Source organism: Zerene cesonia, unplaced genomic scaffold (genome assembly GCF_012273895.1).
Source record: "Zerene cesonia ecotype Mississippi unplaced genomic scaffold, Zerene_cesonia_1.1 Zces_u001, whole genome shotgun sequence".
Classification (NCBI taxonomy): Eukaryota; Metazoa; Arthropoda; class Insecta; order Lepidoptera; family Pieridae; genus Zerene; species Zerene cesonia.
In genome coordinates, this window is record NW_024045131.1 from 1,435,736 (window position 1) to 1,454,438 (window position 18,703).

At 35.7% G+C, this 18,703-nt stretch overlaps 2 protein-coding genes across 3 annotated transcripts in view; one reads left to right on the forward strand and one right to left on the reverse strand.

The window, feature by feature from the left end:
• Window positions 1-472: 472 nt before the first annotated feature.
• Window positions 473-5,433, reverse strand: LOC119838050 (esterase FE4-like). Of its 2 annotated transcripts, none has more exons than XM_038363856.1 (4): window positions 5,081-5,433; window positions 4,026-4,159; window positions 1,427-2,709; window positions 473-960 (listed from the first exon to the last, which is right to left on the reverse strand). In XM_038363856.1, the coding sequence occupies exons 2-4, from the start codon at window positions 4,155-4,157 to the stop codon at window positions 798-800; spliced, it is 1,578 nt and encodes a 525-aa protein (XP_038219784.1). In that variant the 5' UTR covers window positions 4,158-4,159; window positions 5,081-5,433; the 3' UTR covers window positions 473-797. The 2 variants fall into 2 exon arrangements, with proteins under 2 accessions (XP_038219784.1, XP_038219785.1); XM_038363857.1 differs by having other exon boundaries at window positions 474-960; window positions 5,155-5,433.
• Window positions 5,434-6,137: 704 nt separating this feature from the next.
• The window catches only part of LOC119838114, a 14,882-nt gene continuing 2,316 nt past the window's right edge, over window positions 6,138-18,703 (forward strand). Inside the window, exons 1-15 of the mRNA XM_038363935.1 lie at window positions 6,138-6,263; window positions 8,366-8,444; window positions 9,321-9,419; window positions 10,163-10,266; window positions 10,727-10,825; window positions 11,321-12,124; window positions 12,682-13,022; window positions 13,739-13,886; window positions 14,676-14,766; window positions 15,452-15,576; window positions 16,084-16,200; window positions 16,763-16,885; window positions 17,353-17,505; window positions 17,882-18,025; window positions 18,423-18,559. Coding sequence (XP_038219863.1) covers window positions 6,225-6,263; window positions 8,366-8,444; window positions 9,321-9,419; window positions 10,163-10,266; window positions 10,727-10,825; window positions 11,321-12,124; window positions 12,682-13,022; window positions 13,739-13,886; window positions 14,676-14,766; window positions 15,452-15,576; window positions 16,084-16,200; window positions 16,763-16,885; window positions 17,353-17,505; window positions 17,882-18,025; window positions 18,423-18,559 — 2,603 coding nt within the window. The 5' untranslated portion in view covers window positions 6,138-6,224. The remainder of the gene's footprint in view (window positions 6,264-8,365; window positions 8,445-9,320; window positions 9,420-10,162; window positions 10,267-10,726; window positions 10,826-11,320; window positions 12,125-12,681; window positions 13,023-13,738; window positions 13,887-14,675; window positions 14,767-15,451; window positions 15,577-16,083; window positions 16,201-16,762; window positions 16,886-17,352; window positions 17,506-17,881; window positions 18,026-18,422; window positions 18,560-18,703) is intronic.

An 18,703-nucleotide genomic window follows, 5' to 3' on the forward strand; every position in this document is an offset into this window, starting at 1 on the left:
GCCGTCGAACTTTTAATCCTTGGACATGCCGATTTCCTCACGATGTTTTCCTTCACCGTTTTTAAGCAGTGGTGATGTTATCTACATGTGCAGATAAATTGAAAATCAATTTATTTCCTGCGCGCTCGCCCGGTCTCGAACCCCGACTTATCGATTTTGTGGTCCAAGGTCCTCACCACTGAGCCACCACTGCTTTTCTATATAGCCTATAACCTTCCTCAATATATGGGCTATCTATATACCCGCAGTTCCAGAGATTAGCGCGTTCAAACAAACAAACTCTTAAGCTTTATAATATCAGTATAGATTTTAGAGCTAGAATCCCTTATTTTAACCAAGTTATCCCACTCTAACACCCCTATAATTAATACTAGACTTAAGATCGCGGTTACTTTGGTAACTTCTTACTTTAGAGACGAGACTTTTTGGCCGTGATCGTCTAGTGGTTAGGACCCTACGAGACGAGACTGAGACCAGTGATTTGTTGTTTGTATAAATTTGTGCATTTCAGCTCTAGCCTTTTATTATCAGTATAGACTCTGCTAATACAATACAGCATTTTTAAAATAAGTTTACATACCTTTTTGCTACTTTTTTTTTTCTCCTCTTATTGTTGTGTTTGTATTTATGTTTTTCCTATTTCCTTTTTTATAATGTTCAGTGTTTTTGTTAGTTGTTGTGTGTGTCTACATGTTTGTGTATAACAAACTAAAAACTATTATATTTTCGGAATACCAACACCTATACAAATTTAAGTAACATTCATAAATCATATGAATATAAAATATATCATAATTTTACAATTTTGACCTTTGACCTATTAGATCGAACCAGACTTTTACTCTCTCATATTCAGGTATGGGCACACATTGAATGCTAGATTGGGCTAAATTTAAACAGAGCCTTCTATTTTTTAGGTATGGCAACCAGTCCACCTCTTGATTTCGCCATGTTGGTTTTCTGAAATAAAAATGTAGATATATATATATATTTATAACTTTATTATACACTTAAATTCTAATTGATACAAATATTTGTGATTTCAATGTTTTTTTTAACATGAAATTATAATAGAACCATAGATTATAAAAGATAGCCAATGATACTTGTATGTCTTAAACAGCTATACTCATTTTAATAATGTTTTGCTTTCGGATTGGCATTTGGCTTCATCTGCATTAAAACATAGAAAAAAAGGGAAGCATTATGGAAATCGCATCTACCCTCAGCCTTTGACCCGATTTTGTGACAGATATAACACAGTGTTACCATGATATTAACCAGCTGTCTACGTATCAAATTTCATTGCAATCGGTTCAGCAGTTTTTGCGTGAAATAGCAACAAACACACACACACATCCTTACAAACTTTTGCATTTATAATATTAGTAGGGTAGGATCGGATTAGTAGGATGACTACACTTACCCAGTCTTTGCGAAATTACACCATGCCTCAGTCAGCATATCGACTACCTTCATATCGCTTTCCGTACACAATTTCGCCTTCTTCTCCTTATAAAATATATACTGTATCAAATCACCATGCGTTGTCCCATTGAAACCCAACTTTTTCATGACCCTAGTGTTCATACTACCTGGATAATCAAACCTACAGAGATACAAGTCGTTTTGGTTTTGGGAAAACGTCTCCACTTCGTACATTATATCTCTTAAAAAATATGTATCAGATATCAGAGTCAAATATTCTTCGAGCGTTCCCATTTCAATGTTTGCATCTTTAAAATACAGTTCTCTTAACCGTTTTTCGATTTTATACGCCCGGGACGATTCAGTGTCGATAAACGAATATCGAGGTATGAATTTACGCAAGTTTCTATTGAAATTAATGCTGCCATCTTCATGTCTCTGAATAAACAACGCAGCCTCGTGTGTTGCCGCCGTGAGGATTTTCGGCAATTTCTTGTATCGATTATTTCTTATCGACTCCAGTGGGTATTCGTCGAAAAACGCTTCCACGTTCTCGAACTTTCTCTCAACCACCGGAAGTAAAAACGAATTCAATATAAACGGATCGCGATTCACTTCGCACATTGTGTACGCGTAAATTAAATCCTCTACAGACGCTTTAGAAAAGAAATCGAACAATTCACTTGTATCAGATATATCTTCACCCATGTTTTTAGCAATTTCTTTCGCTTTTCCCACATAATCTTCATTGATTAGATACAAATCTGACAATAAGCTAGCCGATTGACAGATGACTTTACTTATCAAACCATCCGCCATTTTAGACGTCAAATACGAGTCGACTATACACGCTCCCGCGCTTTCTCCGCACCCAACAATGTTGCCGTCATCTCCATTGAAATTCCCTATATTATTTTTGACCCATCTTAGGGCCATTATTGTGTCCTTAGCGCCGGCATTGCCAGGTACCACTGGAGTGTGAAGGCAGAGAAATCCAAATATGCTTAATCTGTAGTTTATGGTTACTATGACAATGTCATGTCGGATCAAATAGTCTGGCCTGTAATAATCCCCGTAGCCGACTAAAAATCGACCACCATGCACGAAAAATAGAACCGGGAGTTTTTCTATTTTTTCCGATGGCAAACTCGGGGTATATACGTTGAGGTATAAACAATCTTCTGAGCCCTCTATGCCACCTGCCGCATTGAGCTGTATGGCTTTATTACCAGGTTTTGTTGCATCCAGAACACCAGACCAGGGTTCTGGTTTCTGGGGATCCTGGAATAAGAAAGGTATGGCTTTAAAGATTTCGTATCATTGAAATTTTATTAACAAGCTTTTTTAATTTTTTTTTTTAAGGCTTAACCTGTGGTATATTCTAACCTACAGAACTCAGGGCTCTACTCAACTCAACTCAACGAATTCTTGAATTTTGTCTAGTAGATCCTAAGATTAGGGTGTTCAAACAAACAACTTTTTCAGCTTTATTGTATGTCGGATATTGGTTGTGTTTTAATATTCTGTTGGATGAATAATTGTGATTTTGGATGATAATTGTGAAGATACAGATGACGCTTTTCATAAGTTGTCAAAACTCGTTTAGCTATAGAATCATATAAAAATATGAATCACTTTGAAATGGGGCCCATTCGTACGGATTGTGCCTTGGTGTTTAAAGAATACGCCATCTTAAGATCAGGAACAAAACTGATTTATTTCACAAATACCTACATTACTATTGACACACTCAATTGACATAATAATTTTGTGGGAGTCGAGCACGCTTCGGCACGAATTGGGCCAGCTCGCACCGGGGAAGTACCACACCCCCACAGAAAACCGGCGTGAAATAGTGGCATGCCACTGTGTTTCGTACGGTGAGTGGGGGAGCCGGAGGCCTGCTTCCTTTTCCTCACCCGTCCCAGACCATTCCTTCTTTCCAGTCGTTAATCCTTTCCTTTTCCCTTACCCCAAAAAAGCGGGCAGCGCATTCGCAGAGGCACTGCCTCTGCGAATGTTCATGGGCGGTGGTGATCGCTTACCATCAGGCGAACCACAAGCTCAGTTGCTCGCTATGACATAAAAAAAAAAAATAATATTCAACAGTGTTCAAACATTCTTTATTCAATGTTCTACCCAACTACCCTCACTTTGCTAATAGTCTTTGTTATCAACTGACTATATCAATTAGGCAGTTGTGTAGAATTGCAGGACATTCTAATTATGATCAAATTAATTTTTAACAAATCCTCTCTTTGATTTCTTACATGTATATATGTAAAGAATTATAGACATTAATATGGAAATCATAAAAATTTTATGAAATCTGCATTTACACTAATATAATAAAGAAGAAAAATTTGTATTTAATAAAAGAATAAATTGAATAAATTAAAAAAAAAATTGATACCTTCACCATTCAATAAAATTACCATATTAACTTAAATTATAAAAGTTAAAGTGTGTTTGTTTGTTTGTCTTTTGTTGCAACAGAGCAATTTAATGGTATGATTTATGTGTCTAGAAACAGGAGGCTAGAGTGTGATATATATAGATTATATGAAACAACTTTGCAGGGTAATAAAATCACTTACCCTAAATCTAAGGTCTCCGACAGGTGGTTTTGCATATGGTATACCTTCAAAACTGTAATACCTTTTACCACATGGTGTGGTACACTCTTTCCCTCTCATGATCCCTTGTGCGACTACAATTTGTGGAGCCATGGCTGAAAATAAATAAATAAATCAAATTAATAAAAATTTGTGGTGAGCATTTGAAGATCAATAGCTGTTTTTGTTTCTCATAAACTTAAGAATGGACTGCTGATAAAGTTGGACCAATTAAGCTAATATTGGTGGAAGTTAAGAAAATAATGGAATATAATAATCAATAAATATTTAAAGAACCCCCATGGACTATCTTTTTGTTTTTTTCTCCCTCTTCCATTAACAATTCGAAATTTGGTATGTAGACAGCTGGACAACTGGAATAACATATAGGCAACTTTTTATCCCAATATTCCTACGGGATACAGACTTACACGGGTGAAACCGCGGGGCATAGCTATTAGTTTTATAATACCTTAAAGAATATGATCCGCTGCATTAGAAAAAAACATTTCAAAATATTTTTCTAATGGTTAATAAGTATGCTAATATATAGGCAATCATTCAAATTGCTTGCCAAATTATTCTTAAAGTAAAGTAATACAATCAATAGATGTTTTAGTAATTTGTGTGGTTATGATGTGTGTGCAGCCAGCCCTATATAGCATTTCTAGTCCCCTTATGTGAAAAAGTGTTTCCAATAACTTCTTTAAATTTCATAATAAGGATTTTCTTGTGACCATATAAAATGGCTTAAGTTATACATACATAAATATGGTTTTAGAAGAAAAGACATAAGGTAACGATGCGTATCGGTGCAAGTCACGTATTATTTAGGTAGTATGAAGTTCAGATTATCACGATTTAAATTTAAACAATTAAAATATTATTCATACAACAAACGTGGAAAAATAATAAAAGAACCAATGATTGAATTAAAATAAAATTTTCTTTACAATTTTAAGATAATATAGATAAAGTATTTAAGATACAAATTAAACTTTGAACTGACAAGATTAAATCTATAAAGTTTTACTTACCTAATATATTTTGTATAATATTTATTAACTTTATGTAGATATTATATGAAATAACCAGTTAAAAGAAATATCACCTTTGATTTCTAAGTTTGTTTACTTCGATCAATTTAACATTTCTTGACAGAAAATGGGTAGTAATTATCCGTAGTATTATCCCACTTTTTGGTAGTAACGTTATCGCAATATATATTTTATTTACTGTCACGAATTCTGAAGAATGAATATTATTGGTCTACTATCTACAGACTGATTTACTTAATTTATTATTGCAATACATTAACACATTATAAATTAATTATTGATTTATTGGCTTGATTATGAAAAATTGCTAGTGTAAACCAAATAAGTAGGTATCATTTAAATTTTACCACAGATTAAAATTTTAAAAAATTACTATGCCTTAGTCTTACGTCACAGATTCAGTACTAATTCGAATCACAGATTGCGGGTATCAAACTTTACTGAATTTAGTTCCTAAATACAGAAGGAAATTTAGAAATTAGAGGCTACTGGATCACACAGCCTTTTTTATATACGTATTAATGACTATGATATTTATTATGATATGATATTTTTTTTATAACTTATTCAGAACCGAAGGATTCACAATTTATTTATAAATGAGTTCGAGATCGTCTTATGTTTTTCAATATAAATCTTGTAATTCAAAAGCAAAATTTTTATGATAGTAAAAATTATAAATACAAAAGAAAAATTAGTTATATGATAATAGAATAGTGAGAATGATTAGTGGTAACATAAAACTCGTATTCATATTTAAAAATATTCAAATATTTATTTATATATTTAGTAGTGTAGTATATATTTAGTATTCCAAACCCCATTGACAAAATTGATGCCTGAAAAATATCGGGCTATTTATAATACTGTACTTTAAAAAAGTTAAGTTTTAAGTTACTATAAAATTACTAAATGATGGATTTAAAATATGTAACTTTTTCTTGAGACGATAAATAGTTCACGATCGTTCTATATTTGTTATCTTTCTTATTTTTTATAATCTGTAGACACTAAGTTATGACTTGAAGTTTCCGAACGATATTTCGACATGGCGCTAGCGCCGTTGCGACACAGTAGCGTGACAAGTCATGTCATTTTTGCCCATGATATATGAAAAAATCCAATGGCAGATTCTTTTTTCGGGTTCGATACTTCGTCGTCGGTAAGTTTTTAAACGTATACACGTAACGAGACATTCAATTTGGTATACAACAACCATATATTTATCTCTAGAACATAAGTGCCAGCGTGCCCATCGAACCTACATTGAAACAAATTGTTATTTTATTCCTTATTTTCTATTTGTGGGGCACCACCTAGATATAATATGGTAAATATAACATAGTGTACTTATAAATACGTATATTGTTCAAAGTACAATCTTGGAATTGTTTGTATTCTTGGAAATATGTGATATTGAATGTAACGAATGCAACTACGTAAAGAGTAGTTGTTTTCTGAAAGCGAGCCTTGTTTTGATTCAGATATGTACTACGTTAAGTATAAAGTGATAGAACGAGAGCTGTTTGTGCTACTTGTTCGTTATAGACTCAACAATACATTAACGTAGAAATGCCCTTCCATATGATATATTAGTCACGTTTATTCAAAGATTGCTTGCTATAAATGATGTCAGGGTGTACGAGTATACAAATCATAGCTTATCTGTTTAATAAAGTGTATTTTTTTAATATTACAATATTTTTTTATGCATCATATGTACATTGGATCTAATAAGAATGTTATTAGTGTACCAATAAAATTAAATAGTCCAGACTTTTATAATTATGTTGTATAAAATGTTAACCTGTATGATATCATTGCAATATTATGCAATATTTTTTTAACACACCTTAATCATATATTGTTTGAAAAATATGGTTTTATTATTCATATTTCATGACAACTGCTGTAGGGTTTCAGTGGTACACATAGCACATTATAACCTCCTATCTTTTTACCACAATTTTTTTACATATAGTCTCTTCATAAATACATTGTAGTTATTGTGCTCTAGACACATAATTTATTACATCCTGATTTAATGATTATGTATTTTAAAGTTTGGTAGTCTACTGGCCCTTGCAGAAAATTAATTATTGAAACAAATACATATCATCTTATACACAATCAAATATGGTAGAGCACTTTCAAAGCCATTAAAAATTAATTATAAAATAGTTCTTGCTTTTTCTGCTTTCATTGTTGCAAAGTCATCACAGGCTATATATATATTATTTATATATGAAAAAAAAAAACAACACAAAATGTACCAAGAGAGTATTCGGAACACACTAATCTCAGAAACTACTGGTTTCAAAAGTTTCTTCTACCATAGGATACACATCTATATCTAACTAAAAGAACTTTTGACTTCCCTGAATGTTTTAGCTGTATGTGTACTATAGGTGAAGCTGGGGTAGACTGTTAGTAATAGTAATTTATTAACGAGTGATATATATTTTTAATTTGATAAGAAATAAACATATACTCTTAAGCCTATGGCAATTACAGCATATTTTAAGTCAGTTTTTGATTAAGACAGCGAAGGTCTAGTAAGCTGTTAAGTAAACAGAGAAATAGGTAATTCTCACTCTTCAATACTTGATAATATTTTAATCATAATTCTAAAATAATTGTCAAATGCTTAATACATAAATAGTTGCAGCTGAGCCCCATGGATTTACCCACATCAAATGTGATCTTATGTAGTCTTCCTTCATTCCAAATGGACTATTACTAGTTGAATTTTTAAACTAGCACTAAAACAATTTGAACCAATAGGTCTTGAGATTAGTGTGTTCAAACAAACAATCACTCTTCAGCTATATATCATTAGTATGGATTGATGGCATAAAATAATGGCGTAAATAATAGCATCAAACTTAAATTTCAAAGTTGCACACCTTTATTAGCTTCACTTGTATATTTGTGTGTAACTGACTCTTTTATACATTGTTTTTACCCACTTCAAACAGATAAAATTAGTTCACACTTATCGTATGGTAACAATACAATAATTTCATGAGCATATCTTATTATCTGCATTGGAATTTCCAGTATTAAATATTTTTTTTACTCTGTATAACAGCGAGACAATTTACTTGATTCAATCATTAAAGTGTTTTGATGTTCATTAAGTGTTTTATTTATTTTGTAGATACAAATATAACTAATTTAAGTAGGTCTCTTAATGATAAATATAGTGTGCAAATCATCAAAGCAAAAATTATGAATCTATATCAGTTTGTGTTCCGCTTTCAGAACTTAAACGATGATGATTGTGCAGAGCCGTCGGAGGAAGAGTATGACGCTCTCAATAATGAGACATTCGGACAGGACTGTGAGTAAATAATAACTTTATCTACAGTAGCAATAAAATATATAGTCAAGTGGAAGATGGACAAACAAACTTACTTCATGTTGCTTTTCATAGATTAACTAGCATACCCGGCCATGCGTTGCTGTGGCTAATAATAAATAATTAAAAAATGTTAAGATTACAAATTATTGGGATAATTAATCGAAATAAAAACCATCCTATACCACAAGTTGGACCAAATTACACATAAAATGCCAAATTTCATCAAAAATGTACATCATGACACTGGATAATTATATATTAAGATGCTTACGTTGTTAATTCTTGTTCCATTCTTGCTAATTGTTTTGCCTATAATTATTTTAATTAAAGTTCTTTTAGTTATAAATTTTTTTTTCTCTTAAATCTATATACCTAAAAAACTGAACTAAAAATTGTGTAGAAACTAAATATAATGTTACAGATGGATTATAGATGTTATGGATTTCATCTGCTTTATTGGGCTTCCATAATTAAATAGTACAAATTATACTTAACTTGCAATTCAATATATATACCACCTATTCTTCTGTCATTTTAATCATTACAGATAAAACATAGTTTTAGCCAAGCATGCTAAATAACAAAATTGTCCATTAACCAATGTCAATAATAAAATAAGTAAATAAATGAAAGAATAAAAGTTGTTAAATCAAAACGTAGATCAGTTCATTTATGACAAATCTAAAACAAATAATATTATGCCTTCTTACTACTTACTACTACTAAGTTCTTACGACTACTCAAAGAATAAACTGTTGTTGCGTCCAGTAATTGCGCCGATTTAGAAACTGTCCATATTTATTTTTGGTCCTTCGAGCCGGATCTATTTAATCATCCGTTCTATCATTCTTCCAGCGGACGACTTCGACTGGGAGGTGGAACATGAGCACCTGGCGGAGCAGCTCGAGAGCAGCCGCCGGCAGAATGCGATGGACGAGGCTGACTCTAGGCTTGGTGAGTTTTTAATAAGAAAGTAAGAATGATAAAATGAAAGAAAGTCTTTCGCTTTTGGGAGGGAAACATTCAATTGACATCATTTATCCTATCCTATCCCTTCCCATCCTACTATCCTACTAATATTATAAATGCGAAAGTTTGTAAGGATGTGTGTCTGTGTGTTTGTTGCTCTTTTACGCAAAGACTACTGAACCGAATGCAATGAAATTTGGTACGTAGACAGCTGGACAACTGGAATAACATATAGGCAACTTTTTATCCCGATATTATATATTATACTAGATACTCGGGTGAAACCGGGGGGCGCAGCTAGTCAGTTATTAGGGGGAGTGAAGGCTAATTTAGTTGCGTATAATTAAGTGTCAGTCACTCACTTGAAAATAGTTACACATAAAATGCAAAATTTCATCAAAATTGGTTGAGTTTACTTCTATGCATGTGTTACTTGCCAATATATCTAGAAGCTCAAAATAATATAGCTATTAACCATTTTCAATAATGGTTATTTAGTTTATATCTATTATACATGTACCTATACAATTTTAATTTCTTATTTAATGCATATTACTTGAAAAAAAGAAGTTTTTTTTTTTAATCTAAGCAGGCAAACTACCAGGCGGTTCATCTGATGGAAAATGATGTCCGCCGCCCATAAGCACCGCTCGTGTGTTGCCGGCCTTTAAAACATACAAATTTTTAATGAAAATTCATATAAGTATTAAATGTTTTTTAATTCACAGAGGCATCGTTGTCCCAGTTAGTACTCGACGAGAACGAGCCGCAGCCGCGCGCGTCGCTGAGTTCCAATGTTTGGAGGCACGATTTCTTTCCACCACCACCAGCTGTAAGTATTTCTATGAATACACACACACACACATCACATTATCACATTATCACAATACACGCATATCTAAATATTTGCCGCCTTTATATTGTCTAGAATGTATATAAATTAGGTGTCACGTTGGTTGTCCTCGATGGACTCCCTAAACTACTTGACTGATTTTAATCATATTTTCACACCATGTGCAGTTTGATCTAACATAAAAGATTACGATAAAAGCAGTAGCGGATTTAGTTTTGAGGACGCCCTAGGCCCGAGACGATATGGCGCCCTTTATCTTTTGTAACAGTATATATATGTATATATGTGTGTGTGTGTGTATAAAATAATGAAAATAATAACAATTATTATAAAAAATTTGGTCATTTTAAAAATTTTGGCGTCCCTGATAATACATCGCCTTAGGCCCGGGCTTCACGGGCCTAAGGCGATGTATTTTTATTTATGATTAAATTTACAGCCAGTTCCACAACTCAAAAATGTGTGCACTGTGGAAGAACTCGAAAGGCAGCTGCGGCAGAACCAACCGCCGCAGAATTACAACCAGTCTTATTTCCAGGTGAGCTAAATCAAATCAAATTTCTTTATTGTACACCGTCCAGTACTGACACCACAAGAGCACAAGCACTGGGTCTAATATATTAAGTACTTTTTATAAATTATGGTGCATAAAATGTTGTGACTAACTAAAAAATTTTTAATATTTTAGTTAGTTTGCAGACGATTGCAAAAATCTTCAAGGCATAACACATTGTCCTAGTCCTCGGCTAGTATGAAAGTAAAACACATTGTGCTAGACCTCGACTAGTACTGTTTGGATAAACAGTATATGAGTATTATGACTAAATATGTAGTATAAACTATTTTTAAAGCAAACTTCATTTAATGAGGTGGAAAAAAACACGATACTTTCCTTCCACTTTCCTTCTTTTTACTACCTTAACAGCAAGGCACATTTAACGAGTCATCTTTGCTCTGTACAATTTGTCAAATAGTTATAAATAATGCTTTTTTCTGTTTTACATATATCTCTTACGAACATTATAAATTTCAGCCTAGATTTCCAGTCATCCTACAGAGGCCACCAGGTCTCCAGGCGCCCGTTTCACTACCATTTGCGCCGCAACAACAAATGGCGCATAACATGAACCAAATGAACCAACCGGTCAACAAGATTATAGGTCAAAATCAAATGGTCCAGAACCATTTGCAGCAGAATATGGGACAGATGAATCAGAACATGAATCAAATGGCACAAATGAATCAGTACATGCAGAATAATCAAATGAATCAGTTTCAAAACAATCAAATGGGACAAGGCATGATGCAGATGAATCAGATGGGTCAGAACATGCATCAAATGAATCAGAACCAGTTATTTCAGAACCAACTGAATCAAAATCAATTGCCGCAGAATCAGATGGGACAAAATGTGAACCAGATGGGTCAGAATATGAATCAGATGGGTCAAAACATGAACCAGATGGGTCAAAATATGAACCAGATGGGGCAAAGTGTGAATCAGATGAGTCAGAACGTGAATCAAATGGCACAGAACGTGAACCAAATGGGTCAGAATGTGAACCCCATCGGTCAAAATGTGAACCAGATGAATCAAAATATGAATCAGATGGGTCAAAATATGAACCCGATGGGACAAACCGGGAACCAGATGGGTCAAAATATGAATCAGATGGGTCAGAATGTGAACCAAATCATGCCCAATGGGAATTTTGCACAAAATCAGTATCAGCATATGGGAATGGGGCAGCCGAGAATGATGGCACCCCCACCTGGTATGGGAATGCCGAGACAAAACTTCAATCAGGGTGTAAACCAGTATAACCCGAATTTTCGTGTGAGTAGCCATATTGTTACATAGTAAAAGCAAGGTCCGTTTCTGTGTCTGTCCCTACATATATGTAAGCTTAAATCTTGAAAACTATGCAACGGTTTTTGATGGGGTTTTTTAATAAATAGTGTGATTCAAGAGGAAGGTTTATATTGACATCTATTTAGTCGCGGGCAAAAGCTAGTTAATATTATCTTAATTTAGAGCCTAAAACTTTTTTTATGGGATATTCATATGGACAAATTTAAATTGAAATTCGAATACTGTATGTAGTTCCTTACTCATTTATAATCTATATGTATAAAAGAAAGTGGTGTTAGTTACACTATTTTAACTCAAAAACACACTTACCGATTTGGCTGAAAATCTATGCAGAGGTAGCTTAGAACTAGGAGACGGATATAGGAAAGATTTTATCCCGGAAATCTCACGGCAACGGGAACACGCGAGGAAAACCCCGGGCCTATCTTTCATGCGACTACGCGGGCAAAGCCGCGGGCGGAAACTTAGTAGTAGTCTGAAAGTATGATTGTTTTTCCTACAATCCAATCCCAACTTTACAGCCAACAATCCCAACGAAGAATGAACCGATCAACGCGCCAATGAACCACGCGAAGAACCAACCGACGAACCAAGTGAAAACCAGCCAGCCCAACCCGACCACGTCACCGGTGAAGAAGAGAACGGAGCCGAAGATAAAGAGCCGGGTGTACAGCAACTCGCAGAGCAAACCGCTTACATCGCAGAATCTGGTCCAGATGATACAGAACACGCATCCAATGCTGGTGTACAATAGCTACTACAACGCCAGCCACCATCCAATGCTGGCGAGGAACTTCAATAATCAGATAGTTCATCCGATGCTCAGCGGGCAGCGGAACGGTGGGTTCGGGAACGCTGTGAGGTGAGTTCGATAGTTGAGCTCCTAGAGACATTTTGAAATAAATAAAAAAAATTTGATCACGAGGCGGGATTCGAACCTGCGTTTTTTGCCCGTGAACCCGCCACAGTAATCGAATTTCTTCTACCCTTTCGGTTTCATGTGCCTAAGGGGCACCCCGCGCCATCTATTGAGATGATTAAGAACCATCACAACCAAAACGAAACATTATTTCAATGATTACAAAATTGTATCGATGGAACGCGGCCTTTGTTAAATTAAATAAAGCAAAAAACTCGGGTTCGTATTGGCGGGATACGAACCCGAGTTTTTTGATGTGTGACGTGATCGATTTTTTTCAATTCTTTCAAAATTTCTCATTTATAAAACATTTCAATGCTATAAACTAAAAATTTAAGTTATACTCCTAGTAAAAGTGCTGAAGAGTTTGTTTGGAGGCAATATGCGGTCAGCGCTGGCCATTATGTGCACACGCTGAGTAGTTACCCTATTTAACAACACACCGATTGGATATATAAATCCACCTTATTAGAATTCGTTTGTAAAGATTGTTTTTGATGTTAAATAAACACTCTTTCTTTCTTTATTTATTTATTTCTTTCTTTCTTTCTTTTAAGCTACAGAAAATCATGCACGCTCAAGCGAGCTGTACAAAATTTCTCATATCTATCTGTTCTTTGTTGGAAATGCTTTATAAATAAATAAATAAATGATTTCAGTCGAAACTCCAACGACGACAGCAGCACGGCGAGCGAGTCGGACGATTACGCCGGTCTGATGACGCAGCGCGAGAAACAGTGGCTGATCAATATACAGATGTTGCAACTGAACACCGGAACACCCTATATACACGACTTCTATTATACCGTGAGTGGAGCACCCTGTGCACATTACGAATATAAAAAAAATTGAAGATTTTAGAAAAGTTGAAAAATTGAACAAAGTGAACATCCTGTATATACTCTCCAGCTTTATAATATGTAAAGCTGGAGAGTATATTTCGTTTGTTTCTTTTGAATGCGCTAATCTCAGGAACTACTCGATCGATTTGGATGAAATTTTGTATAGATAGCTTTATCCCCTGGACCCCCCGATTATTTATATTTAACAAAGGGAGAGAGAAGTGTGTGTGGAAAACTTTGGGACTGTATCTTTTTCTTTTGATCTCTAGAGTCGTCCAGCATCTATTTCATATACTCCTAAATAATAAGAGAAACAGAACAGAATATTATAAATGCGAAAGTTTGTGAGGATGGATGTGTGTGTATGTGTATTTGTAAGTTTGTTACTCTTTCACGCAAAAACTACTGAACCGATTTCAATGAAATTTGGTACGTAAAACAAGCTTTCACATTTATAATCCAAAGGTATTATATAATAAAATATACTGTCCAACTAATCCTATCCGCCTATTCTACTAACATCCTTTTAATTATCCTATCCTACTAATATTATAAATGCGAAAGTTTTTAAGAAAGGATGTGGGTGTGTGTGTGTTTGTTGCTCTTTCACGCAAAAACTACTGAACCGATTTCAATGAAATTTGGTACGTAGATAGCTGGACAACTGGAATAACACATAGGCACGCGGGTGAAACCGCGGGGCGCAGCTAGTATTCTATAAAATTGAATATAATTTTTTTTTATTTAACTGCAGGTGTTTCTGGAGAGGCAAGCTAACAAGGAGAAGGCCGGAATCAAGGAGGCGCATAAAGCGAATCAACAGAACCATCCCTTCTATAGTGGTGGTGAGTATTCCACCGACTTCCAAAAAAAAGGGAGGAGGTCATCAATTCGACTGTAATGTTTTTGTGTGTTTGTTGCCACATAACTTTTTTGACTGGATGAATCGATTTTTTTGATTCTTTTTTTTTTCATTTAATATCTGGTGCCTTCCATGTGGTCCCATTTAAGGTTGGTCTAGTTTTAAGGATTTGAAAGCGGTTCAGGTTTTTGAAAAATTTTTATTTATTAAATATCAGCAATTAATGTATTTTATCTCCTTTTATTAATGTATGTACTTTCACTGGTTCGAATTGGGAAACTCTTTGAGTTGCATAGCCCAATTAAAAAAAAAACCAAGTTCCGGTGGCGCGAAAATGTCAAATATTGCAAAAAATTTAAAATATTAAAATTTGCTAGCAATTTCATTATAAACTTTATTTTTTTCGGACAGTTTTGTCAAATACTAGCGACCCGCCCCGGCTTCGCACGGGTGCATACATGGTTTATACATATAAACCTTCCTCTTGAATCACTATCTATTTAAAAAAAGCCCAATCAAAATCTGTTGTGTAATTGTAATGATCTATGCATACAGACACACATACGGCGGAAAACGACTCTTGTTTCATACTATGTAGCGATATGTACTTAAATATTCTTTCTTATCACACTCGGAAAAGTTTGATCAGAACCCGTCCACCGTTTCAGGCGTGAAACAGGAGGACAGACACGCGCGCGAGCGCCACAACTCGCACCGGCACAACTCCACCAGCGAGGATCCACCGCGGACGTACGTGCCGACGCAGTTTGAGAACTCGTTGGGGAAATTGCAGGTGAGTTTGGGGTAAAAAAAAAAATGGGAAAAAATGTGGGTAAGTGTGAAAAAATGTGAGAAAAATGTAAAAAAAATGTTTAGGAAGGTTTGAAAAAATGTGTAATAATTGTGGGAAAGTATGAAAGTGTTGACGCCTCCTTGGTACAGTGCTAAACGCGTGCGCGTAGAACCGAGGGGTCCTGGGTTCGATTCCCTGTGGGGACAATAAAAAAAAAAATGTCTCGGTCTGGCAGGACACAGAAGGCTGATCACCTACTTGTCCATAAAAAAAATCGATCAGTGAAACAGATGTATAATATCATCTGCCCCATACCCCCGTAGGGGACACGGGACTTTACTTTTATAAATATTAAGTGTGCAAAACATAGTCTACATAAGTCTTTCCACCGGAAAGGATAGCTGTATAGGCGTAAAAAAGGAAGTTTTAAAATTTTAATAGCGTTTTTTTGTGTGTTTTATCTTTGAATCATAATTTATTATAATCTATTGAATTACCCCATTCCAGTGCGGCAGTGTGACGGCGCCTCGCAAGATCATCGACGTGGAGGTGGTCGGTTCGGAGCCGCCGGCCTCCAGGCTCTCGCGGGCGCCAAGTGTTGCCAGCACCACTCACCCGGCTGAGGTATGATCATAAGAAAAAAAAATAAATAAAAAAAAATGCAAAAAAATAGGGGGGAATAGGTAAGTAAAGCTCAATGTGATTAGCACTGGGTAAGGCTGTTGAGAAAGAAAGGAGAAAAATAAAAAAAATATACATATATCCTACTAATATTATAAATGCGAAAGTTTGTAAGGATGTTTGTGTGTGTTTGTCACTCTTTTACGCAAAAGCTACTGAACCGATTGCAATGAAATTTGGTACGTAGACAGCTGGACAACTGGAATAACATATAGGCAACTTTTTGTCCCGATATTCCTACGGGATACGGACTTACGCGGGTGAAACCGCGGGGCGCAGCTAGTATAAAATAAAGAAATATGGAATGCATTCAGTTTCAGTTGAAATTAGTTATATTTTTTTTGTGTGTTACCTCATAACTTTATACTGGCTGAACCGATATTTATGATACTTTTTCTTATTTTAGAGCTGGTGCCTCCCATTGGTATCATTTGTTTTCTCTGTCAATTTGAAGGTGGTCAAGTTTGTTAAAAATAATTATTTATATATATTTTTTTTGTTACAGGTGCCGCGTGAAATGCGAAGGACGAAACAGCTCTTGCTGGACATCGAAGCCCTGTACCTCATTCTGCTGAGATTGGAGGAACTCAATGATCCACTGGCTATATCCAATGCGCTTATACTTAAGGTGAGTGCCTGAATAAGTTACTTTTAACTTATTATGTCTCATCTGCCTCACAGAGACAATAATGATGTTAAGTAAAACTTAACAAGGATTATTTTTCAATTGAATTGAAGAAAGATAGAAAGAGATAAAGAAATAAAACACGCGTTTTTACTTTAGCAAACATTTTTCTTTATCTATTGCTATAATATCATTATTATTAATAACTAGCTAAGTCCGTATCCCGTAGGATTATCCAGTTGTCCAGCTAGCTACGTACCAAATTTCAATTTGCAACCGGTTCAGTAGATTTTGCGTGAAAGATCAACAAACACACACACACATCCTTACAAACTTTCGCATTTACATATAATATTAGTAGGAGGATACGATAGCAATTCAAAAAGTTTTATATCACGAAAAACATTAATAATAATCGAACATTTTGTCTCCATTCAATAAAATATATTATTAATTAAAAAATATAACAGGAAAGAGAAGAAAAGCAGAAGCAGCTAGAAGCGGCGCAGAAGGAGGCCGAGAGCCAAGAGGATGAATCGAATGTGTTCCTGAAGAACATAGAGTCGGTGCAGAGGAGGCCCAAGCAGGACAGCCCCAAAAGTGACTGCGTCGATAAGAGACAGGTTGAGATATCATTTTTTTATGTAACTGGGGGGTAAATGAGCTGGTGGTTCGCCTGGTGGTAAACGATCACCACTGGCCGTGAACAGAGCAGAGGTGTTGTCTACCTGCTTTAATGGGGGAAGGGATAAGGAAAGGATTGACGGCTGGAAGGAAGGAATGGAACGAGAAGGGGGGGGGGGACAAAGAAACGGACCTCCGGTCCATTCACCGTACGAAACACAGCAGCATGGTACTGCTTCACGCCGGTCTCCTGTGTGGGTGTGGTACTTCCCCGGTGCGAGCTGGCCAAATTCGTGCCGAATCGTGCTCGACTCCCGTATAATGTAGATGTTCAAAACCAACATTTCTTTAGTAATTATAATGTTTTTCATTCAGGTGGTGAATCTAGCGATAAACCAGAAACCGGTGCCGGTGAAGAACCTTCTCGACGAGGATAAGGATGACCTGGTGAATAAGATGTTCGCCGGCCTGCTCTACGGAGATAGACTGCCGCAGATGCTGTCTGTTAGAAAGGGACGGGTATGTAAGGCGCTGGGGTGCCGGTTTAAGAAAAAAATGATTCAAGTAATCACAATGAGAAATTATAGTGACGCATAAAACGCGACGAAAGTAATTAATGACATACTCGTACATCACACTTTGTGAAAGTTTCTTTGTTTGGGTGTTTGTCCGACAATCGCGCTGAAACTACGGAACGGATTTTGATGAAATTTGTTATGCAGACAGCGTATGAGCTGACTTGGGTGATGGGATACTTTTTATCTCGTTCAATATCCGGGCGGAGCCGGGACGAGCGTCTTATAAATCTTCTATATTTTGTATATTTGTGATTGCTTTTTTTATTTGTTGTGGTACAATAAATTGTTAAATAAATAAATGATAAATAGATGAAGTGACGCTTGTGTGTGTCGCGCAGGCGCTGGTGTGCCGGTTCCTGCGGCGCGCGGCGCACGCGCACCCGCACGCGCGCGCGCTGTGGGCGCGGCTGCTGCGCGCGCTGGCCGCCGCGCGCCGCGACCTCGCGCTGCACGCGCTCGCGCCGCACTACCGGAAGTCAGTATATATGAGTGTAATATGTATATGTACCTTTTGACCGACTTGAAAAAAGGGGGGTGGTGGGATTTTTTTTTGTAAGTTATCAAACAGCAAAACGCCTCGTTACTTTTTACTGGACGAATCGATGTTTTTCTATGATTT